Genomic DNA, 26575 nt, shown 5'->3' with positions numbered 1-26575 from the left:
AATACAAATTCTAGCATTGTTTTTTGAAAAGGTACATGTCTGAAGTGTATAAAATATCATTTTATTTACAGCATCATGTACCCTCCGTTGGTATCATGAACCCTCCTGGCCCATCAATACATTGTAATAGGACATGAGTGCAAGAAGTAGGCCTTTTCATAATAATGATATGTGCTTAGGTACATGTCCCTATATCATGTGTACATATGAAATTGCGTTCATAGTGCAGTTATGTCCACGGCAAATTCATCGTGACCTTTCCAGCCAGAAACCCGCTTAGTGAAGATTAAACCGAGATATGCAGTACTAAACCATTATAGCAATCGATTGTCCTATCTCTTAAGCTTATTACCACGTGATAATATTAATCCAATGAGCGATCGAATAATTTGTCCTCTACGGTCCACTAATCCAATCGATAATGACGCTATTGACATGTACGGGCGAAGCTCCATTGACTTAATTTTGGGGTATTTTCACTGGTTTGCTGTCATTTACTCATCAATGCGGTCCCCCGTTATTAGAGGGACTTTGCTAATGATTTAAAGATAAACATGTAGAGAATAAACCATACTTGATTGACAGAAAGTACTAAATTTGTACCTATTACGGTTTCGTGACACCCTTCTTCCAAATGCGACCAGGGTGGCCAGGTGAAGCAAAATGTGCATTGGAATAACACGGGAGTTTGGATATAGATGGTAGAATTCTTTCTCATACAAATGTATGGTCCCCCGTTATTAAAGCTTGTACCGGGTTGAAAATTCAGATGTTTTGAAAAAAAAAATAATTGAAACATAGAGCAAGTCGTCGGCTGTATTCAATAGTGGCGTATAGTGATTTTTGGTCATTTTTTTTTAAAAATTGGCACATAATGTTTTTAATGATGTTCTCTTTCATTTTTCTAAGTCTCATCAGTCATTATTAGCTAATTAATTAGTAATTAATTAAATAAATGTGGCGTATAGTTACAAAGTGACATTTTTGTATTCCATAGTGGCGTCAGCTCATAAGCCACTTTGTATACACAGTTTATAATTAAGAAATATCGGCAAAAATGAAAAACTTTGTATGTCATAGTGGCGTACACCTCGCTACATGTCATAGTGACGTATCGTGACCTATGCGCCACTATGGAATGAAGACGACGAAAAGTAACGCCATAGGGATTACACGGCGATCGAGGTGGTAAGGTTAACGTTAGGTTAGGGTATTGCGTTTTGCGTGTTTTCCATAGTGACGTATAGTTTTATACTTATTGTTGTATGTATTTATTTACTTTGAAAAATATATAGAAATAAACTCTAGTTAGTTAACTATTGAAATTTCACATCATTTAGAAAATATGATGAATGTCTGATTTACACAACTCGATTTTAAATTGGTATTTCTTCAAACCCGATTTTCTCGAAAAGTTGTTTATTCGCGATGCCTCACTATATGCCACTATGGAATACAGCCGACGAAGTACTAAAATCATAGCTTTTTTACTTTTTGATATATGACGCTAACTAGTTCATCTCCTATATCTACTATACAGCGCTACCAGATAGGTCAATGCCTATTGTGAGTGCCCCTGTGTTGTGTGCATACATGTAGGCAACTATAACTTGCTTTTCCAATAACGGGGCGATCACTATATCACAACTGGGGAAATCGATTAGATCTCCGTATAAATCGTTTTGAAGACCCCCCTGGATTTACAGACGCTCTCCTCCTTGCATAATGACTATAAATACCAAGAAACTGAAGTATGGCTGGATAAAATTGATCCAAAAATAGTTGAGAAATCTCAGAAACAACACTATCTAATAAAACAAAAATCTACTTTGTGTGTTTGTAGATTGATTTGTTCACATCAACATGTGGATTATACAAGACCACCACGACGCTAATTGAAATCAGTATATTAAAACAAAACAATTACAACCGTAGCATCAAGAAAACAATGAAATTATAGTTTCACCTTTCCAGTTGTAGTTGTTGGAAATTCGTCTAAGAAGAGAATGTACTTTGGAATCAACAGGGTGTGCACCTAGGTGAATTAGAATAATAATAATATTGATTAGGGATTAGGCATACATGGATACAAAATAATTAAGAACGCATCAACATCATGAATGTTACATTAATCCTTCCTGGCATTCCTCGTCTGGACCATTCCCTTTCTCCGCGTGAACGATACATTTGACCAAATTTATTGTTTAATTATACAGGGTAATTCAAAATGAAGTAAACTCATGTTAACTGGTATATTCAAATGCAAAATAAAGTTGTGTGATGGGAGTGGTTTCGATCAATAATGCCTACATTATGACATAAAGATGGGCTTTAAGAGTTCTTTTCCAATTTTTCAATTTCAATTTCATCATATTGCGCTCAAAAAAAGTATGGAGTCAAGTATGGAGTCAATTATGGAGTCAAGTGTGGAGTACAATATGGTTTTTCAATTACGGCAACAATTTTTCATGAAATATGGGTCCGCGTGAAGTTCATCGTCTCTTTCGTCTTTAGTTTCCCACAGCTGATCGGATATCAAGTACATATAAGTAAGCAATATAAGAATGTATACAAGCTTTGAATCATTTGATTACAATGATCCGATAGTCTGACGCGTCAGGGTCCGGAAGACCGCGAACTGCTAGTAAACATTTAATTATAGAGTAAGGCATGCGTTGCAAATAGACACTAATAGTGTCAACATTTTCCAAATAAGTTTCAGTCTAACCATCTGGAAGACTATGAATTACACGAGTTAGAAGAGTTATCATACAAACTGCAACACCGTCGTAGTTGCAGTTTGGTTTTATACAGATAAGTATCAAGTTCATCAGGATTGCCAGTAGATATCATTTATAAAATTTCATGTAAACAAATCCAATTGATTATTTGGTAAAATGATGTTAAACATACCTAACAATGACGTTTCGTGCTACATCGTAGCACTTTCACAAATCGTCTGACCAATTCTCCCAGTCCTCCTCGTTTGCTTCCTGTCGGAGCGTGACGTTGGTGGCGCTGTTTTAGGTGGTTTTAGGAGTTGGTCATAGATGTGTGGCAGGAAGTGATTTCCTTCATCCCGGTTAAGTGTGTTGGGCCCCCTTTTCCGTATCCAAATCGCTTCTTTTATGTGTCTTCTATTTCTGTTTTGCTCTCTGTCCTTTATGCTCGCGTCATCCCAATTGATCACATGATTATCATCCGCTACATGGTCAGTAATAGCGGATTTGTTGACCTCACTGGTGACCGAGGCCCCGGGGCGAGGCCTTCCTCTGAGCTCTGGTATAAGCCTTAGTTGAGGATTTTTCCGCTTCGGTTTTGTGTTCTTTAAGCCGCGCACCTAGAACTCTAGAGGTTTCACCTATATAGGTTTTTTCAGTTGCGGCAGGGGATCTCGTAAACGCATTTGGCGGTTTGTAAGTAATCGCGTTTGTCCTTTGGGTGGACCAGAATGTTTCTTAATGTCTGGTGTGGCTTAAATGTGACACGATCTGGTCCACGGGGGCCAAAGGAGGCATTTTTGAAAATTGAGTTGCTGTAATTATTACATTATACATACAAAAGGCTATCATTTACTGAAAACACCAAAGGTCTAGCATACTTGGTTCAAAAGCTATGAAGTTGTTTGATGTCTATTTTCTTATGTATTTTATTGTTTTTTACTCCATATTTTGCCTTTATCTCAGTTACAAATTTGCCGCCTTTGGCCCCCATGGACCAGATCGTGTCACAAATGATGTTTGAATGCTATGCTTATTAAATATCCTCCAGCACGCTGAGAAAGCACCTCTTTGTAGGGGAGGACGACCATACCTCTATTGACCGACTGTGACGGTTCCTGTTTGGGGGGTTTCTTTTTGTCCACGTCTTTGAAAGCCCATTCTGGGTACCCACAAAGTTTGAGGGCTTCCTTGATTTTGCTTTCTTCCATTCGGTTGTCTTCCTCCTCTGTGATGACTTTATCCTTTCGATCCATAAGGGTTCGAATGACGCTGAGTTTATGCTGAAGTGGGTGGTGAGATTGAAAGTGGAGGTACTGATCCGTGTGTGTCTTTTTACGGTACACTAACAGTTTAATGGAGCCATCGGGTTTCTTGACAATGAGGGTGTCAAGGAAAGCGATTTGTTGGTTTTCTTCTTTATTCATACGTGAATTTGATGTTACCGGTTTTGTCTATCTGATTTATGTGTGAAGTGAGCTGTTCCGCTGATCCTTTCTTAACAATTTCTAACACATCGTCCACATATCTTTTCCAAAGTCTAGGTTGACATTTGACCGGGGCTGAGGGAATGGCTTCTTTTTCAAACCAAAAAAAGAGTTGGCATGCCAAAAATAGTGGAAAACGACACATTGTTTGTCAGTATAGCCTATCCACTTCATGGTATATAGATTTTCATGTTTTTGTCAATATGGCGCTGGCGGCCATCTTGGATTTAGGGGTCAATGTGACCCCAAACTCTTTGAATATGATCTTAAACGGTTTTTCATGCCAAATATAGTTGAAAACGACACATTGTTTGTTATTATAGCCTATCCCCTTCATGATATATCGATTTTCATGTTTTTCAATATGGAACTGGCGGCCATCTTGGATTTAGGGGTCAAAATGACCTCTCAACACTTTGAATTTTATCTTGAAAGGTTGGGCATGCCAAAGATAGTCGAAAAGGACATATTATTTGTCATTATAGCCTATCAAGAACATGGTATATAGATATTCATGTTTTTCAAAATGTCACCGGCGGCCATTTTGAAAAATGAGCTATAAATAGATTTTCCCGCCATTTTGGGAGGGAAATAGGAGCTATTTTTTCTTAGAATATGTCCATCTAGTCAAATCCACAGAGAAACAAAGGTATGCTATGAATGGTCACGGATCGTAAGAAAATGATTCAACTATGAGTTTACTTCATTTTGAATAATATGCCATCAATTTTGCAATAAATTACGAATTAAAAAAATTTACTTCCGATGATCTGATTTTCTACGGGATTAGGAGTTTGGACCAATTCTTTTTGATTGATGAATTAGGAATTTGAAGTACAAACCTTTCCTCGACAAAATTCCCGGATTTCATCCTCAGTAGGTGAAGCAGTCTTATCAACTCTGAAATAATAATAATTTCAAAATTTTCTCTTGGTAATAAAATCTGGCATCGATCTTTGTACATTATAATTAATCATTTGACTTTTGTCCGAGAAGTCATACAAATATGTTTGCACCCTATTTATTGTTTTATCACATTACCACATGTGTGCACTTAGGGATTCAATCATGTTTCACCGTTGTTCATCACCGTTTAACAACGATGCGGCCGCGTCGTCTGCGTGGTTTACTTCGCGAGGGCAGCTGTAGCTGCCCGAGCGAAATAAACTACGCCGACGCGCCGGACGCTAGTTGTTAAACGGTGATGAATAACGGTGAAACATGATTGAATCCTTCAACTAACGAAAAGAAGCTAAAGATCGTATAATTCACGATTATTTCACGAGGAAATGTCAGTTAATCATTGTCACTAAGCCTTACAAAAACTTCGATGATTTCTCTGTTAATATCATTAATAAAACTACAGAATAAAACGGCAAAATTTAGCCGCTATCTGAAAATACTGAATTCAACTTGTAAGCTTGTATACGCACAAAGGTTCCAGGCATGACGAATTTTACGCGCTCTCGCGTAACGCGTAGTCTCGCTCGCGTTCGCGTATACGCTACAGTAAAAGTGTGGATTCATCACGAATTAACAACGGTTGGCTCCTGTACAAAGGTATAGGAAGAGTTGTTGAATCGAGTTTAATAGCTTTCTACATGTGCTGCGGTAATCAATCGAAAGGTCGATCAATTGATCGCTCGATTGATCGATCAAATAATCATTTTATAATTAAATGAAATAAGTATTAAAAACTAAAATCAAAAATCTTACCTGATACAAGCACAGATTTCTTCGCCCACTCTTTCATCAGGTAATCCCACTACCTATATGGCCAAATATAGCAACATTGGTGTATTAATAGTACACGGTTCAAAAATGCAAGTATGTCCCCCAAGACATTTTGGTATAATCCAAAAACTATTCGATCAATTTCCTTGATTAAAAATCTGGAACGGATGAAGTGGGCTAGCTTTTTGTTGCTATATATTTATCATCTTGACTAAGAAAAAATCGAATGAAATCGTTGCAGTTTTGGGTACGTACCATTGCTGCGTGTACCTTAGAATGTTTGTACAACACAGATTCCAACTCTGCTGGTATCAAATTGACACCTTCCTTGAGAATGTTTGCCTACACAGTGTGAAAAAGCGAATATATGTCAAATATTTCTTTTATTTGAAGTGTAGATATACAACCGTGGAATATGTTTTTATGAAGTTTAAATATTCATTTAAAGATCGCGATATATCTCTAAACGTCAAAAGAATCGTAAACAATTGAAAGAATTAATATTATCATTAAAAAGGCGATCTTCAATATAATAATTACAGAACGCCAAATCATGGGATACCCTGTTTTCCTACCTTTTTTCTTCCTTTTATTGTAAGAAAGCCTGTTTGATCCATCATCGCTAAATCGCTGAATTGAAAATGAATATTAAAGTCAACTATTATAGTCGTGTATCGTAATAAATAAGGTGAGGATCGATTTTTAAAATCCAGGTGACCTTCATGACCGCAAGGATTTTTTAAAATTTGAAATTCATGTATCAGTGACGGCAAATGCTGCAGAAATAACCAAGTTATGAAACTAAAACCGATGTAAGGTACAAATTTAAAAGTTGTAACCCTATCACTTTGGCTGCACGTTTCATGAACTGCTACATTATTTACCGTAACATCCCGTCTACAAGTATAATACATAGTACTTTTGGTGAAAGGTAAATTAATCCAGACACCGTCCATCAACAGAATTATAACATAATGAGTTTGAGCAAATAAATAACCGGTACAAGTTTATACAAACAAGTATTATTGTAAGACCAATCTACCGTAAAATTCCGTCTAGAAGCATATATACCTCTAAACGAGGGTTTTTTTTAACGAAAGATATGAAAGGCCAATACCCTTCTCAAAACATTGCAATAGATTGGTCTTACAAATATACATGTTTGTACAGCCGCCTTTATCAGTAATATAGTTGTTCAAACTCCAAATAACGTTTTTGTTGAGAGTGTCTGCCTCTTGTCTCTTGTGTCAAAAAAACCTCGTTTAGAGACATATATATGCTTGTAGACGGAATTTTACGGTATTGTATTGGCATATCTTGGGCTGTGTTGTTGTAATTTTCATCAAATACACTCTATATATATGCTTGTAGACGAGGTTTTACGTTATTGTGTTAACTATATGTACTATCGTGTTATTTAACCTTTTATTCTGGGAGCAACTTTACAGCAAACACATGTCACGTTTTAAATAAGTTACATCTTGGCTTTTGGTTTAGGTAAAAACGTTTTAATAACATTAAAATGTCGGGTTATATAAAGGTCATGAAAACGTGTTAAAACGTTTTGTATGAAAACACACTACAACAATATTTTAAACATGTTTTCAAAATGTTATTGTAAACTATTTTTGCAAACATTTTTTGCCAAATATTTTGTCAATACTTTTAAATAACATCATATGTAAACATATTTGCACCCAGCAAACACAGAAATGTTCTTAAAATGTTTTTTCGAAACGTTTTAATAACATTTAAATGTCGGGTTATATAAAGGTCATGAAAACGTTCTTAAAACTCCAAATAACATTCTGTTTAGAATGTTTTGTATCAAGTTTAAAAAATATTTTTGGAATGTTATTAAAACGTTTTTATGCCATTTATATAACCCGACATTTAAATTTAAACGTTTTCTGTAAAACATTTGTGTTTGTTGGGCAGTAGATTATCAAAAATTTTTTTTTTAATGTTATTAAAATGTTTTATATCCTTAATATACCCTTTCTATTACCCGACATTTAAATGTTTTCAGACAACCTTTTATAACCTTTTTGCGAATGATGTCGAAAACGTTTTGTGTTTGCTGGGTTAGTTGCCATGGTATGTCACCAGTCCCAAACAGACATGTCACTTCTTCTCATCTATTTTTGAGAGCGTAGGCTGTACATGTAGAATATTAAAAAAAAAAAAAGTTTCTTCTTCATTGACATCTTTGAGAGGGTAAATACCCTTTGTGTCATTTCCAAGGTGTACTGCTCACAATGTTTCGTTTTTCATTCATCACTGGCCTTTACTAATATTGACTCACCCAGTATGAATCCAACCATTGTTATCTTTAATTTCCTTTGTTTTCTCGTCATTGTTAAGGTAGTATTTGAGACTGGTATAACCCCGCACAAGAAGGTTTCCAACAGTATTGACAGGAACAATAATTCCCTTATCATCAACAATCTTTGTCTGCATAAGTAAAACAAAAAGCTTGGTCTGATGGTGGCCGATAATAAGCAACAAAATTCAGTTCTTTGTCCCCTTTCTCATCTTTGCCGACTTCATTAATAAACACCTCCATCATCACATCTCTGTTATCTTACGTGTCAGGATATTGAAATTTCCCATGATTATACTCTTTATTTCGTATTTCGCTGGTCGCAGCATCGAATCGCGCGCGTAAACGTAATCACAAAGAGCGTACATGCGTTCTTACAATTGGGCGGTTTGTCGGCACGCTTGCGGCAAACCGCAAAAAGCTTTGATATCACTACCGAATTTGAAGCGAACCAATGCATAGTAAACGAATCATTTAACGAAGATGGTATAGGAATTGTTAAAGACTTTTAAAAGTTGGCATAATAATAAATAGGATAAAATATAAAACAAGACTTGAGTTTCTTACCTCAAGGCCTGCTGTGGGATAAACCGCGGCATCTGCTATTTTTTCTGGTGGGTCCAAAGGATCTCCACAATGACTTAGTAAAATTTCGGCCATGCCATAGCGATTCTATTAAAAGCAAATATGTGATGCGATCAAGCAAAATCAGTTGGAACTCGGAAATATTGATTTTGAGATATAGCCAAACAAAGGCAATATTTCCTTTTGTTATCCTATCGCTTTAATTGCTCATATCTTTGGAACTGGTTGTTAAATTTCAATGGGGGTTTCTGCAAAATCCAGCTTTGTAAATCCTTTTTACTATCCTATAAGAAACTGAAAATGTATTATTGCCGAGTTCCGACTGATTTTGCTTGATCGCATCACATATTAGTCAACAAGTCGATATAGACGCATATTAACTAACAACAGTGTACAATATAGATGAAATAACTAAAATCGATCGCTCAATAAAACAGGATCTAATCACTAAGTTAAGGAAAGTGTCGTTCATTTCATATTTTCTTGTTTTGTTCTTATTTTTTCGTGATCAGGATGATGTTCTTTTCCCTCTCACTTAATTTAAAATACAGCCAAAATTCTATTCAATAAACTATCAGTACTTATGCTAATACTGTATTGTTACCTTGGTCCTATTATAAAGATGAACATATTAAATATGCTGGCTTACCGTTGTATGTGTGGCTATTTTGCCCATCTTCTGTCTTAGTTTGTGTGGAATTATACTACCACCTATGCTGACTAAAAAAGGAAATTACATTATTTCAGTTAATGATTGTCAAGTTAGCTCAATAAGGCGTTCGACTATGGTGCGAGAGGACGCGGGTTCGAATCCTGGTGGTGGTTTAGTACGCTCTCATGGATAAATAGAGCTAGCATGAAACTTCCCCTGCACCAGGATCTTACTGCTAATTGTCTCCATGTAACCCGTACAAGTCATGTGAAGCTGATCCTGGCTGCGTAGGTCAATTGTGGAATGTCTAGGGTGTGCACTTCTAAGTAGCAAAGTACTTGGGTTGTTGTTTAATGGTAATATGCAATGGTGTGGGGTCGTAGTGGTGAGCGACGACCTGTACAGTGTGCTGAGGCTTGCGAATCAACGTCAACGTAGCGCGCTATAAATCGTTTTGTTTAATTCACACTATATACCACAAATTATGCAGTTCTCCGATCATCTCGGACATTTTAAAACTTTATACTTTAGTAGTATTTTTTTGCATTTGGTACAGTACATTCGTCGAAGTTTGCAAATTTCTTCTGTAGTCGCTGGTCGGGCAAACCTCATTAATATGTGCATTTTCAATTTGACCTATTTTACAAATACGGAACAGTAACAAAAAGCAAATTTGATGCGTGTCTTTGCACGGACAGAAGACACAACTAATAAAAGCACTATTCATTAACAGTTAAGTTAGGTATCAAAATGTGTATGCACTTGTGAGTGTTTTCCCGCCCAGCGACGTTGTTAGAGACAAGGCCTATATGTTTTACCTTGTTTAAAATTAGAGAAGTCATAAGAATCAATATTCGGTAGATTGACGAGATCATGAACGTGGTGACTTAATGTCGGGCCGCATGTTACTCTGTAAAAAATCAAGTCAACAAATAGTTATTGAAGTCATCATCATCAAAGTAGTGAGTGTTCGATGTTTGTGAATTCGAATTGAAGTAAGTTTGATTTACGGGCCATATATAAGCCCTTTTGCTCTCTTTGACGTCTTAAATTTGCCACTTCCGTTTGTTTTTTGGACGTATAAGGCAAATGTCTCAAAATGACCAACATGTGGGATAGCCCATTTTGCCTAGAAACTACAACAATCATTCAAATGAGATCTCGTAAAGATAACATCTGCCTCTTTAGGCCTACATGTAGCAAACCAAATACCTTTCGTTTTGAAGTGCTTCTGCCATAATATGTGCGTTGAATGTTGGAAATAAAACGATAGACGTAGAACCTCTAACAATAGGGAGGTAAGTCCCAAGCCAACTGTTAACGGCTGCGAATGTGGCCACTTGCATAAGCCGAAGAGACTCCTGCAAACAGTAACAAGAATTCGCCGTAGAAGTAATGATGTAACAAGATCAAATTGACCATGCTGAATGCATTGCCTTATGCGATAAGCAGCCTGCAGTCCTGCACTCATCACCTGAGTATGTGTAATAAACTAGATTGAATACGATACCGCTTTTTTCAAAGACACTAATCCGAAAGGTGCGGGTGCTTATCACAATGTAAAAATTCTATCGTAGAAATACGACCCAGGTTACCCTGTTCTTTAATAGTGCAATGTACAGGAATGATGTAACTTCTAGTGAAGGGCAATACAATGTTTAGTTTATCAAAACCAAATATGTTGTGTTCCATTTTCGTCATTCATTCATCCGTGTTATAATGTCAAAATTATCAAGCTTGTTTTTACGCACATTATAATAATAACAAAATCTTTAATTTGACACAAATCGCAAAGACCGTTGCAATTCATTTCTCTTATTTTCCAACAAATTACTTTTTCATTACCCAGTCACAGTCCAAGACGTTGACATCGCTTCTGAAGCCTCCTGTCATGGCGTTATTCAGAATGGAATGATGCGAGTGCACTGCTGGCTTAGGTATTCCGGTACTACCCTATAATAATCAATAAAACAATCAATCAATTACATTAAATCAATCAATCAACATTAAATTGTTTGATTCAACTAATCTGATATTATGTCCGCACCGTGTAGTCGTGTGGAAGACTCTTTTCAAGGCTTCTGTAAAGAAATACCACCAAAAAAACGTGACAACGTAAAGAAAGCAGCAAGTTTAAAAAGCCCCCACCTCGGCTCACTTTTTGAAACTTGGTCCCATTTGTAAAAGATACTGATTTAATCTTTGTCATAATTATCAACTTAAAAAAAATCCAGAAGTGTTATGTATCTTTAATGTGCCGATGCGATATTAAGTTGTTAGCATTCTGGAACGATCAGAAAGGTCATTATGTTGTTCTTGGCCAATATCCTATATGTTTTGTTTTATAATAATTATTAAGTTCATGACCAATGATTGAATTAAACGAATAACAAGTAGGCATGTTAATGGCAATGATGCTATTTTTTAAACGTTAAAAACACCGATATTCAAAATGGGACCAAGTTTCAAAAAGTGAGCCGAGGTGGGGGCTTTTTAAACTTGCTGCTTTCTTTACGTTGTCAACGTTTTTTTGGTGGATTTTCATTCTTTTTATGAATGTAGCCAAGCAGCTCTAAGCTTGGAAAGTCATCGGGTTACGAAGTACTCCATAAAACGAATAAAACGAAAAATAGATGTTTGAAATTATGTTATCCTTGATTTATGACAGTAAATAATTTAATAAAACTTTATCAGCCGTTTATTTTGAAAACTTACTGGTCACTGCTACCGCGTGACTGTAATGTTAATAGGGATACATATACATTTTAATATACTTTAATTATTCAAGGCAACTACGAAAATGTAAATATGAACAACACATACCCAATGTTGACGATGCCAGCGAGACACAGAGTCAGTCCGATTTACTTCAAATTGAAACTATGGGCTTATACTACGGAAGCGTCGAAGTGCCACGACTTAGCAAGATAATTATGTTTTAATGATTGTGGTTTTTGTAGCCCTGCGGGGCAATCTAGTTGGATATCCAAATTTCGCGGTTGATAGTTCTTTGTAGCCCTGTGGGACAATCTAGTTGGATTTCCCTATTCAGCGGCGGTTGTTGGCGGTCTTTCGCGGTTTGTAGTTTTAATTTCCCTCATTCTTCATGCCCTACCCTCTATCGGGGGTTAATTTATAGTTTAAGCTCGTTTGATAACTATACTTCGTGGTGTGTGGTTCTTTGTAGCCCTGCGGGGCAATCTAGTTGGATATCCAAATTTCGCGGTTGATAGTTCTTTGTAGCCCTGCGTGGCAATCTAGTTAGATTTCCCTATTAAGCGGCGGTTGTTGGCGGTCTTTCGCGGTTTGTAGTTTTAATTTCCCTCATTCTTCATGCCCTACCTTCAAGCGGCGGGTTAATTTATAGTTAAAGCTTGTAGCCCTGCGGGGCAATCTAGTTGGATTTCCCTATTAAGCGGCGGTTGTTGGCGGTCTTTCGTGGTGGGGACAGTCCCTCCTTTCAATAGGCCTTTGTGTATTTTTGCCGCTTTGCTAATTTGTCTTTACGTATGACTTTAATGGCCTTCCATATTTGGTTGTCTCTTTTTGGATACGTTTTTGTCCCTGCTGGCCTTCCATATTAGTGGAACAATTTTTCACACCTATAAAGTGTATGCAACAAACCAACCGGAACGGTATAACAATTGAGTCATGTAGGAATACAGTTCTACGATAGCTGAAGATGACAGAGGGACAGGTCTCTAGATCGATTCAACAACCATTCATACATATTACATGTTTTATTGTCCTATTATCATGCGAATCGCCCCGTGTTAGGACAGAACTTTATTTAAATGAGAAAATATTGGTAACCTGATCTAGTTTCTTGTGTTATTCAGATTGTTGTGTTGTTCAGATTTAAGGGCTGGGGTATGAACGTTTGGACAGTATTTATTTTGGGACATTAGAGCACATCAGACATATCGAATTGCATTCTGAATACGAAGAATGTCATTCTGATATCAAATAATTTTGATTTTTTGAAATTCGCAATTTAATACACATTTTATGGCAAATCATTAAAATTGATATTTTTGATATTTAACAGTACTTGAAGTAAACTTTATAAATCTGATGATTTATACTTAAAGTGTATGTAGGTGGGATGAAAAGCCGACGATCAATTGAAAATTTTGACCTTTCGTATTGAAGATATGGATTTTTTTCCCAAAACACCAAAAAAATTAGGTCTTTTGGGAAAAAAATCCATATCTTCAATATGAAAGGTTAAAATTTTCAATTGACCGTCGGCTTTTCCTCCTGCTACATACACTTTAAGAATATATCATTAGATTTATATAATTTACTTCGAGGACTGTTATATATCAAAATTTGAAAAATATCAAATTTTTATAATTTGTCATAAAATTTGTATTATATTGTGATTTTAAAAAATTAAAATTATTTGATATGCTTCGTATTCAGAATGCAATTCGATAGGTCTGAGATGCTCTCATGTCCCACAAAAAATACTGTCGAAACGCAATAAACGCTCATTTTGGATCCCTTAAATAAATAAAGAAAGTAATAAAGAGATTTCTTTTATTATTTGTTCTGCTAGCGGCTGCACTATAGGTTTTTTTTAAATAGGCCCTTAATATAATAAATAATAAACCTGAGAATCAAACATCTTGCTTTGATTAAAAAAAATAATATCACAATAGCACTGGATGATTAAAATTGTGTTATCCATGATTAATGACAATAAAATTATTGTTTAATACAATATTGAGAAAAACAGTTGGTCATCGGGTTTCGAACTCGGATCCCCGGATCCGGAGTCGAACGCCGAAACCATTGAGCTACGGGACTCTGATATAAATTGCTGTGTGGAAGTACATTATTTATTATATGAATGGGTGCATCGTCCGGAAAGAACAAAAGAATTGTGAAAAACTTGATTTTTTGGCGAATGGGGCTCAGAATTTTTATGTAGGGTATCTCAGAAAATGCTAGGGTATAATTAGAAGTAAATCGGAAAAAGTAGTGTGTAGGTGATTGCCCGCTAGTGCTGTAGCCTTGTCCAAAAATTCTGGATCAGTATTATTTTCCACTAATTTTTGCTATGAAATACCGGGTGAAATGAAGCAAAAGTGTTTGTTTATTATTAAACAATGGTTGACTGTAGGATTGGTGTCCCTTTTGGAATTAATGAGTTGTCAAGATATTACATTTGGGACTCTAAATAACATTAAACATGGTTTTAGATACACTTTGCACCCAGCGAAAAATATCATAGAACAATAGAAGTCAAGTGTTTTAATGTTAGGTGTAAATATAGTCTCGCGGGAGCATCTTCTTAGTCTTCTTTAACAGTCTTTTTTTTAAAAACTTGCTGGTCACGGCTACCGCGTGACTCTAATCATTGAGCACGTGAAACAAGCCTCCGAATCTCAGTGTGATGGAAGAAGCTATGGAGCGTAAAATGTCTCATTTGCATAACAAGGAACCACTTAGATTACATTACATTACATTAAATCAATCAATCAATCAATCAATCAATCAATCAATCAATCAATCGATCAATCGATCAATCGATCAATCGATCAATCGATCGATCAATCAATCAATCAATCAATCAATCAATAAACCAACCAATCAATTAATCAATCAATCAATCAATCAATCAATTAATAAACCAATCAATTACATCATATCAAATCAGGGAAGTGCACTTCAAATCAACACTATTGTTGAAAACTCTAAATTTACCTATTTCTATACAATCATTCACTTTCCAATATGAACAGAATACCTACAACCCCACACATCCACCCCTAGCACAATAAACACTGTGACTTACAGATGTAAAATACATACAACATGGATCGTCAATATCCAGGGACTTGCAGATTTCCTCCACCTTGCTTATGTCAGTCTCGTTACCAAGTGCAATGAAGTCGTCGTAACTATAAACACCCCTGCATATTGTGGATATATCAATAGTTGCAGCTTTTCTTTAAATCTAATATATTAAGGTTATTAACTATTTTTAACTGTTGCGATTTGGTAATTCACAGCATCTTGTGAATGGTAGTGAGCTTTGGCTAAAACTGCATCGCTCAATTCATAGCGACCGTGCAGAAGAATTCAAATATCACAGATATACTTTTGTAGGTCCTGTGGTTCTTGAGTTATGTGGTAAAGAGGGCTGAAACGACAACACTTTTGTAAAACGTACATAGCTCATTAACAACAATAAATTAAGATAGTTTGCAAAATAAAGAATTTGTAAAATGAACTTTTGCAAAGCATCAAGGTGTTATTTTTTCAATAATATATTGATCTAGATAACTAAAATTTTTTGGTTGCTTCGACCAACAATACCTCGTCTACCCTTAATGCATTGCATGGGCGGCAATTCATACAGACAGCTTTAAAAAAAATTAATTTGTCTAACCAATTAAAAATAAATCCGGTGTAAATAAACATCTCAAAAAGTAACTAACCCCCTTAAATAATGGCCATTGTTCAAAAACGGGCTAAATGCGCTGGAAGCAGACTTTGTTTCTGCACATTTTGACACCTCATTTGATACGATAGCCCAGAAAACAATAAAACACTTGTCAATTTTATGTAGTGAGGTCCAGATTTGAAAGTTGCACTTACAACAATACAAAAATACTCGGATATCATTACACAGATTTCCTTCCATTATAACTGAATACAAATCAATAGATTTTACTGCAACTTTCAAATCTTGGGTTACATTGATTTAAATTTACGCTGCGGCGTCAAAATTTAGACACTTGCTACAAATGAGGTGTCAAAATGCGCAGAAATAAATTCTGCTTCTAACGCATTTTCCAGATTTGGAATATCGCCCGTTTTTGAATAATGGCTATTATTTAAAGGGGTTAGTTACTTTTTGTTGAGATGTTTACATCAAAATGTAGAAACCTATAAAAGGTCCGATATAGACCTAAAAGTAAATAAGGTAACCAAAATACTACAGACTTACCTTTTCCAGAAGATATTTCCTTTTGAATTACCACAATTTATGACGAACTGTAAATGTGGACAACTGTTACAAGAATGAAAAAGTGATATGTAAATGAATGTAAATTATTATTATAAACTAAAAGCAAACAAAAAAGAAACACACATGATTGATAGAACATGTTGTACCATCACAAAGATTTTCAATATTTCGTATTAAAACAAAATTTATGAAGAAGTAATTATGACAAAACCAAATTATATAGATCCTGCCAGTGGAACAATAAGGAAAAATGTTATTTGAATTGACTAACGTCGAATTAACACGCAATGTTACCAACATATACAGTAACACTTTATTAAGAATCTTACCTATCTGATTTAAATTGTTCAGCCGGAGTACCTTTCAGTTCTGCAAAACATTCACAAGCCTTGTCCAGTAGATCGGAAGGCGATCGCATCAGAACTATGGCCTTACATTGCAGCTGAAAATTACAAATTCTATCCTAAGATTTTAAAGTATCAACAAGATAATTAATCTTGTTGATACTTTAAAATCTTAGGATCGGATAACGTCGACCCGATGCTTGCTAAGTATGATAAATGTATACCATAATGATCTAGATCTAGTTGTAAAAATGATTTTTCGGGCGAAAAAAATGTCATTTTCAATGATTTTTAAATATTGGTTTAAATTTCAATGTGTTACTTTGTTTTGTGTGTTTGCTTTAATTGTCTTTGTTAATGTGATGTGTTGCGAGATGCCTGGGGTATTCTGTATAAAACGAAGTTTACGTGTGATATCTAAAATACCTTATTCACGAGGGTGATGATTGTTGTATGTGGGAACTCTAACCTCAGGGGTACCTGAAAAATCATAGAAATAAAAGGTAGATTGGTTACATGATTCGCCTTTAGTAAAAATAAAGGTAATGACGAGCAGCATGCAAAACATTAAACAACACTGTTTAAAAAAAATACCGAAACGGGTTCGCATGGCTGGCAGCAAAATAGGTTATTGAACACATAATTATTCCGTTAGTACATTACTGTAATTAATAATATAATAAATTCTCTATGAACAAAAAAATAATAACTCATAAGGATACGTACCAGTAAAATTCCAAGTTGTATACAGGCATACAAGGTGATCATCCACTCCGAGTGATTAGCACCCCATATCGCAATGGTATCGCCCTTCTTTAGGTCCATAGCTACGAGGGAAGCTGCAAACTGCAAACTCTGAAATGGAAAGATGAAGATTATTAGCACACGGACATTTCAGTGACTTGACCGGACCCCTAAACAAGTTTGAATCCAATGATCCCATAAAGGCGACCAAACAATACCAACAACAAGTCAACAACACCAGCAACATTATATCTGGTTCCATACAGCAATACGCAGTATTGCTGTCTGGTAAGCAGGTACGAATTGAGACGTTGTGAATTGAGACGTCGGAGCCGGTCAAACACAGAGGACTAGCCTACATCCCGTATCCTACTATCACTCAAACAAGCAAATCTCTTCACGAATTCACTCACCTTGCGATCCTACATCATCAGTTGAAACAAACATCTAAGTTTCCAAAAACAACTTTGTCATTCCTCAAAACTACAAGTAACTTCATTAATAAAAAATTGAAATCATACTATTACCCGTTATTGAAAATTTTGTTCGATTTATGTGAACCAAAAGAACGCACGAGTCGAGTTCAGTTTACCAAAATGGTAGCTCCTGCCTCCTGGTCACCTCAGATATGACGTCAGTATCAAGCTGCTTATTAAACGGTGGATCGGATTGGTTGAAATCAACGCCACGTTTTTGACCTTACAGGGTCAGAGATATGCATATTCATGTATGAAAACAGCGATGCGGATATTATCGGGATATAGTATCATCACCGAGAACTGAGAATTGCGACATTTTCGATGTTTGTACCGGGGAATTTCAGACACGGAGACTCCGCGGAGATTTCGAAAAATTCGTCCAAAGGTAACCAAAGGGTTGGGGATCGCATTTTTAACTATAACTAAATGTTTCGGAATTGAGGTCGGCTAAAAAGTAGACAGTTTCGGGGACTGTAATTGGTGTAGATGTCACATTTTGAACAGTGAGCGATAAGTGACCAATTTCATGCTCAGCACAAGTGACTATCTTTACACAGGGTACAGCAACATCATCAACAACAAAAACCCTGTTCTATGTACGGGTCCGACTGACTCTAATATTTCCCGTTTGTTTTTTTATTCAAATTTGATGTATGCATGTAAAATCTGTCGCTTTTTGGACAAAAGTAGATTTAATTGGATGGATGTTTTTGTACAAATATGCAAAAATCAGCTGGCTTGAAAAAAAAATCCCACGCGCGAAATGAGGGACAAAGATTTACTCCTAGATTTTAACTATTTCCAATATCGGCCTGCTGTTTATATATCACTTAATCATGTCCCTGGTCTATGTATGGTGTCAAGTCATAGCTCAAAAATCTGGATTTCATATGTCCCATCATTCAGTGCGACATTCTACCTTATACCTGTAGTACCGGGGTTTAAGAGCTTTTAAGCATGATCCAAAGATAGGCATTATGGGATATTAGAAATCTACATCCATTATATTTGACATAAATAATGTGTATTTTGTTTTGGAGAATGTTAAGGTGATGTTAGACTGATTATTAGGCTTATTGCAAATTGAGACACAGACTCGACACCCAGAAAATTAATTCACACCCATGACACAGAACATATTGTTGTACAGTCATCCTAAATTAGCATCTATCACAAATTGTTTTGAGATGTCTGCCCAACAAAAGTGCTTTATCATGTGTTTATATTTTGTTTAGGATATGTGCCCAATCATGTAACATTTTGATGCTTATAACTCGCCACTAAGAAACTCTAAAAACATGCAGTATGCAGGTATGCAAAACGAACCTGCCGTTAAATAAACGTGCTGAATGGTATCATGATCAAATATACAAAGACAGGTCAAAAGCATAAGCTTACCTTTTCCTTCATTTGTTTAAACGTAAATCGTTCTTTATCCACATAGAAGACAAACATTTCTTTATTGGGATGTTTCTCAGCCATTTTATACAGTTGTTGTCCCGCTGTAAGCCCTATGAAGGGCTCTTTTCGAGGCACGTGAAGGTAGCTTTTCGTTAATGTTTGAGCAGCCATTTTGCTTAGTTAAAGTAGCCTTGTTTATCATTTAAATGCTTATTTGCACAATGCAGATAGAAATCATTGCACAAGGTCCGGGCACACGGTTTATATAATTATCATGTGGTTATGGGATTGCTCGCGGGGTACGGTCGAAGGACTCGATCGATGTAAGGTCAGCGTGTCGAACCATAATGCACACACAATTATTATTTTTTTGCTGAACCGTCATAAAATGGTATCGACCTGAATAATGTGTGTTACTTAACTTGCTTACTTACTTAGGCCTACTGACAAACCTTTTGGTCTATTAATATAGAGGGAAAGAATTACGCATAGCACACTAGCACAATTAAATATGAAATTACAAATGGAAACATGACATGCATAGCCTAGGCAGATATACCAGAGTTGGCTCCGGAAATACCTGCCCGTGCGGGGACTTGAACCCCAGACGTGTCGCTGGCGAGGCTTGCGCTCTAACCACTGATCGAGCTATAAACAGGACTGAAGTCTGATACTTATGAATATGAGCAGTCATGGTAAACGTGAGTTCAAACAACACACCAGTGTACGATATCAACATGAAGGGGCTGTCATTTTCTTCGGAATGGGGGGGGGGGTCTTAATATTTTTAGACAAAAAACAGAGGGGTGGGTGGGTGTGTTATAATTTTGTAACACCCAAAATATGAGGGGGTTTATAGAATTATTAAGGGCTGGTGACTCACAATTTTCATGCATTGGTTACGTAATCACCCAAATTATTTCGGATTAATCCCTTTCATTTATATCATTATCATTTGTTCTCGTGCAAAGATTGGTGAATAAATATGTTTAATTTAAATCCATGCTTGAACAATATTTTGTACTTTGTTCTCAAAATTACAAAAAAATACTTAGGTAATTAGCGTAGCAGGCTGACGATATTCTGTTAAGGGCTGGGGTATGACCGTTTGGACAGTATTTATTGTGGGACATTAGAGCACATCAGACATATCGAATTGCATTCTGAATACGAAGAATGTCATTCTGATATCAAATAATTTTGATTTTTGAAATTCGCAATTTAATACACATTTTATGGCAAATCATTAAAATTGATATTTTTGATATTTAACAGTACTTGAAGTAAACTTTATAAATCTGATGATTTATACTTAAAGTGTATGTAGGTGGGATGAAAAGCCGACGATCAATTGAAAATTTTGACCTTTCGTATTGAAGATATGGATTTTTCCCCAAAACACCAAAAAAAATTAGGTCTTTTGGGGAAAAATCCATATCTTCAATATGAAAGGTCAAAATTTTCAATTGACTGTCGGCTTTTTCCTCCCTGCTACATACACTTTAAGAATATGTCATTAGATTTATATAATTTACTTCGAGGACTGTTATATATCAAAAATTTGAAAAATATCAAAGTTTTATAATTTGTCATAAAATTTGTATTATATAGTGATTTTCAAAAAATTAAAATTATTTGATATCAGAAAGACATACTTCGTATTCAGAATGCAATTCGATAGGTCTGAGGTGCTCTCATGTCCCACAAAAAATACTGTCGAAATGCAATAAACGCTCATTTTAGATCCCTTAAGGACCTGATTACCAATGACTCCACGAACCGGGCCACGAAAAACCCTTCAGATCCCGCTTGACATTTACATTATTTTAAAACTGAGTCTTCATGTGCTATTTATTTGTCATGTCTGTTCATTATCTTCCCAGAGCTTATACGATATTTTTACTGCTATGTCAAATGCCGGGGTCAAATGCATGAGTATACAAACAATAGGCATATCCTTGCAAACATTTGCATTTTTTCCATAGTCGACCTGCCATACCCCCCTACGTTTCATCTGGACCTGTTTTAAAAGGTGCTTAACAAATGATGCTTATTATTATTATTGTTCTTACTAGACCAGCTGTAAATAATACTTGCAGCTGGTCTGCTAGTTTACGTATTTCCAAAAATGTTTAATTTTAATTTAGATTTACATTTTGTATATTAATAAAGTTTGGTGAGTCGCGACAAAAGAATTAAGACTGATTACGTGACAGCTGTCTGCAGCTCCTCTTTGTGTGTACAGGGTGTTCCATAAAAATTACCGGGTGTATAAATGTGGACATTAGTCGAGATATAGCTAGACATCTGAATCCAAACAGCGTATCATAGCCCATCTTATTATGCATCTTATGCACTAATTTTACTTGAATCGGTTGACTGATTGCGAAGAAATAAGCGATTACACAACGCATGTGCGTCAATTCTCTTAATTCCAATTATCCACGACACTGAAATAAAGAAACCCTCACACCAATTTTGGACCTCTTGTCAGTCATTCAGAAAGAACGCATAATTTATTCGTGCAATGCTTTGAGAAAATTCATTGAATCAGCCAGCTAATATTTATTGATTTATGGTCAACTTTTTCGCTCGCGGTAACCGAGCCTCCCAAACAATTACTTCGAAAGCCAGTTGCGCCTATAAACCAAAAGTTCCCTTAACTGGGAATGCACTATCTAACGATAGAGAAAATATAAAGACTCCATCTAACAATGGATAGAATATAAAGACTGCATCTAACGATGACAATATAAAAAGCCGCGGACTTACATATATCAAAAGAAATTAAATGGCTGACCCCTTTCTCATTTTCATATTATATTCATATTTAGATTACATGGTGGGCATCAGTAGAAACCAACGCCAAATCTTCTAGTAGGCAAATACCCCGAAGATTGGAAAGACTAAATAGAATTTATTAATGTAATATATGTATAATTATGTACATTAAATTGATCATTTTAGAAAAATGATCCAAAAAACTGTCCCAGATTCCTTGACACACATTGTCATGCTTTGAGAGCTTATGATATCGTATACATCACTCGGTTATGATGCCTACTCTAAATACAATAGGACAGCCTACCCTAGAATTCAACGTGATAACTAGCCGGCTGCGCAACCTCATAAAAACTTGATTACAATATTTCCTTTTTATATTTTGTTGAACAAGAAAAATCTGAGGGCATAGTACTTGGCCCCTGTCTAGCTACCCCATGCCAACCTGGTGTTGATTCCTTCCTTCCCGCTATACACAACATTCCTCAACCAAAATACCGCCCAAGACTGAAATGGCATAAATTTTAACAATTTTACTAATGCTTCTGAAGAAGAAACAACTTAACCACTATTTTACAACGATATTTGAACATTTATAACTGCGCCACAGCATAAAAACGTGTTGCTGAATTAGAACTGAACCTGAAATGATCTATTTGCGCACTCTCACACCTTAGTCATATTATTACGCACGGAAAGAACATCAGTATATTCTAACCCGAGGGCTCTCAACCAATTATGTTTTCCTTTCTCCTTCCAGACTCAAAATGGTACAATTTAAAATTAATTTTACTAGTGCTTCTGAGGCAGAAGCAAACTTCACCACACTATTTCACTGAGAATAATATTACAGCTGCGCAACAGAATAGAACATGTTGCTGAGATAGAAACTGAAGCAGAAGTGAACTACTCACACACGTACATCCATATAGTCACACTATTATGCAACACAAAGACCCGTGACATCCAACATATTCTGATTTCATTTCATTCTTAATTACATTTTGACTTAACGATGAAACCTTTATGTGATTTTTCTCACTCTTGCGATACTTATTTATGACGCCCAGTCCACTATTTTGATCAATTTTAATCCGATCAACCCTGACATAAAGGGAGTGGTGGGTGGGAAAAATGTTACGCCCGCTCTGAATGCTTGACCGACAAAGAATGAATCCAAATAGCGACAACCCGTGCTGAAGTCCTGCCCGCGAAACTATCACGTGACTTCACTACGGAAGGCGATTCCAGCCACCGGGAAAATAGTGAAACTATCACGTGACTTCACTACGGAAGGCGATTCCAGCCACCGGGAAAATAGTGAAACTATCACGACTTCACTACGGAAGGCGATTTCAGCCGCATGGATAACTGTGTTTTCATTCGACAAGCGAATTAAACTGCAGTTTGAAAGAAAGGGCTCAACACAATGCGCACTATTTCTTAACATGTCAATGGGCTTTATATTTTGTTCGGTGAAATAATGTTCGTTCTTCTTAAAGGTCCGTAACCCGATCGACAGCATCATCCCCGATTTTTTCATTGTTGATGAGGTTTTGGTATCACATAATAGATACTATTTTTCTCATTACTATCCTGAAATTTGACGCTCCAAGTCGATGTATTTCCGGAGAAATCATGAATCACAGCGGTTTTTACAGGTATACCAGTTTGTAAACAATAAAAATTACTTCGGATCATGGGAAGAAAAAAGCGAACTACGGTAAGTGCTGAGGAGACGGTCCGCCGTATATAATTAAAACAATTCCTTGATTATTTCAGTTGGTGAAATAGCTCAATTGGCTAGCGCGCCGTTCTTTTACCCGCGAGGTACCCGGTTCAAAACCCGGCATCGGAAGGTTTTTTTCCTCTCCATTTTTAACCCAAACTTTTTATATTCATTTGAAATGTACATATTGCCAGGGGAAATATATTTTGTTTCCTTTTTTCTGAAACGGTACGAAAAACAAAAAACAAAAAACAACAAATATTTTCCGTTCAATACGGGCCGGGCATTGCAGCATGTCAGCATTCGTCATACGAACGGGAATTGTTGTTGTTGCATGCCTACCCAGAATGCAATTCACGTATACAAGGTATTGGATTGCAAATTTGGCTATTTATTCATATTTACGCTGAAAATGCTCTCGTTTTTTCACAAAGCAGCATAAAGGGGAGATATTTGATATTATTATGTAATTTTAAAGACAATCCATATCCAAAACCAATAGGGTTACCCCCTTTAAACAATCTGTTTCTTGCAAAACATTAAATTAGGTTTTCTTCAAATTTGACTACTACACGATATTGAAATGAAAGCCTGCATGTAAGATGATGTACTTGTAAATATCTTATTTCGTTAATGTTAATATGATTATTGCATAAAGAAGTATTGCAGAATGCCAGCTGGCTAAAAAGTTATCTTACAAATTTAATAATGTTTTTGAAATATTTCCAAGAAATGGTAATACAAAATTTAAATTGTTTAAAACATGAACATAATGTTGCATGATATTTTAAAAACCACACGTCAAAATTCGCACGTGATCATCATGTCTTTGATCATTTTCAATTTTGGCTCAAATGTTATTTGGAAAGTTAAAACAAAACATAAACAATTATAGCTGGAAAGCTTCCAATTGCAGCAAAATGTTCAGACAAACTGTTGCTTTTAACTGTTTTAACTTTAAACTCAACAAAACTAAAAACATTAAAATAATAGTGTACAATATCAAAATTTGAAGTTACAAACTCATCACTTCATGTCTTTCTTGGTTTTTTGAAAAGTTTAATATATATTGCATGAGAGAAGATGTAAAGAAAGGAGATAGATCCAGCTATCCTCAAACAAAATATGTGTGTTGCCGCTCATTCAAAAGCAATCACGCTATTTAGGTTTAACAATAAAATACAACAAAAGGGTTCGAACCCATTACGGGTGTGATACACAAGTTGCTGCTTACTAGTTTTAGGGAAAGGTCAGTGTCTGTATACCATCAATACTATGCATGCCATGCATGCAGATCCTAACATCCAGTTTATTTCAAATAAAATATGACCGAAGTTCCATGGCAAATAATAATTTTGCACGCTTGGTTACGCTTTCAACCTCTACGATTTATGATGCAGCCTATTTTCAATTATCAAAATATCTTTATTAGGTTTGCAGGAAATGACAGGAAAATACATAAAACAATAAAATATAGATGATCAAAAATCATCCCTTTTCTAACAAAATCCTAAAACACTCTCCTAAATAATTAATATATGTTCCAAAATGGGCGGATGTTTTTGGAATCTTTACAAAACTGCATTTCTTTCTTATAGTATCCACGTGTGGCATCCCTTCAGAGCAGGTACTTAACACACACGTGTCATACTTTCAAGGGATTCTCTATAGAAACATTGGATATGGTTTCAATTCTGGAGTGAAAATTAATCAACCGTAGTCGGCAACACACATCACATCAAAGGCTACTTTCAAGTAGATGTGTAACTACTTGAGAATAAAGGACTATGAATAGGTGCGACAGGATTACCTACGGGATTATCTCAAGGATATAATTCCGTTCTCCCTCCTTCTTTTTCAACTTTCCTGGTTATAGTTAACCAATTTATGGAATCCGTTTTAAGCGTCTTATAATTCAACCAGCAACCACTGTATATCAATGTGAAGGCAAATCAAAAGTTTTATTCAGGCTGTTCATCTTGAAAGCATGAGTAAAGTAACACCGTAGGTTTAAGCGAATAATTATGAACGAATATGAAAATATTGATTGGAGTGCGCGCATTATATAATCGCTCATGTATTCGTAAGTTAACCGAATCAAATACAATTCAGGTATATGATGCATAATCGATCAAATGGTCTACGTGCTGCTTTTTTAATTTTTTGATCTTAATGTCTATTTTTTTGACTTATGTCAAAATTCATTCACCGGTAACTTTTTATGTTATACCCTGTACTTTTCCTGTTATACCCTGTGCGCAGTACACCAAACCACTACGCGAAAAGGTGCAATGGTGAAGAGTTCCGGTTAATAGTGTTTGTATACCGTTCACAAACACTTGTGTGTGTATGTGGGGGGCAGGGGCTTAAAGTTTTGACCCCTTAAAGGGGGGGGGAGGTCCGAAAATTGACCACAGATTTTCCGGGAAAATTTAGTTTATATACTTTTCTATTGGATTGGCCCATACTTTTCATGGCCAAAAAAAAGGGGGGGGGCTGACATTTTTGAGATCTGAAAAGGGGGCGAACAATTTTCGCGATGAATTTTTTTTGCATCAGACCCCCTAACAAGTGTTTGTGAACGGTCCCTTGGACATATCATAATGAAAGATGC

The 26575-nt window shown here is 35.9% G+C and overlaps 1 protein-coding gene across 1 annotated transcript; it reads right to left on the bottom strand.

Moving 5' to 3' along the window:
- Positions 1-1954: 1954 nt before the first annotated feature.
- On the bottom strand, positions 1955-19707 carry LOC140144610 (medium-chain acyl-CoA ligase ACSF2, mitochondrial-like). The gene is made up of 17 exons (XM_072166426.1): positions 19449-19707; positions 17554-17682; positions 17254-17307; positions 16813-16925; positions 16463-16525; positions 15305-15422; positions 11347-11454; positions 10714-10862; positions 10320-10411; positions 9499-9569; positions 8832-8936; positions 8247-8395; positions 6517-6571; positions 6197-6283; positions 5924-5976; positions 5050-5107; positions 1955-2035 (listed from the first exon to the last, which is right to left on the bottom strand). Exons 1-17 carry the CDS (start codon positions 19620-19622, stop codon positions 1955-1957), a joined length of 1659 nt encoding a protein of 552 aa, XP_072022527.1. The 5' UTR covers positions 19623-19707.
- Between the last annotated feature and the right edge of the window lie 6868 nt (positions 19708-26575).

The sequence above is a fragment of the Amphiura filiformis genome, unplaced genomic scaffold (assembly GCF_039555335.1).
Source record: "Amphiura filiformis unplaced genomic scaffold, Afil_fr2py scaffold_66, whole genome shotgun sequence".
NCBI lineage: Eukaryota > Metazoa > Echinodermata > Ophiuroidea > Amphilepidida > Amphiuridae > Amphiura > Amphiura filiformis.
Note: the sequence above shows the minus strand (reverse complement) of the source record. Positions and strands in the feature narration are given on the sequence as shown.

What these genes read in the sequence shown, in the direction of transcription:
- LOC140144610 (XM_072166426.1), bottom strand. Translation starts at nt 19,622, where the DNA reads ATGGCTGCTCAAACATTAACGAAAAGCTACCTTCACGTGCCTCGAAAA. An exon ending in TCATCACCCTCGTGAATAAG is followed by an intron (nt 16,926 to 17,253) that starts GTATTTTAGATA and finishes TGTAATTTTCAG; the next exon opens with CTGCAATGTAAGGCCATAGT. An exon ending in GGGAATTTTGTCGAGGAAAG is followed by an intron (nt 2,036 to 5,049) that starts GTTTGTACTTCA and finishes TAATTCACCTAG; the next exon opens with GTGCACACCCTGTTGATTCC.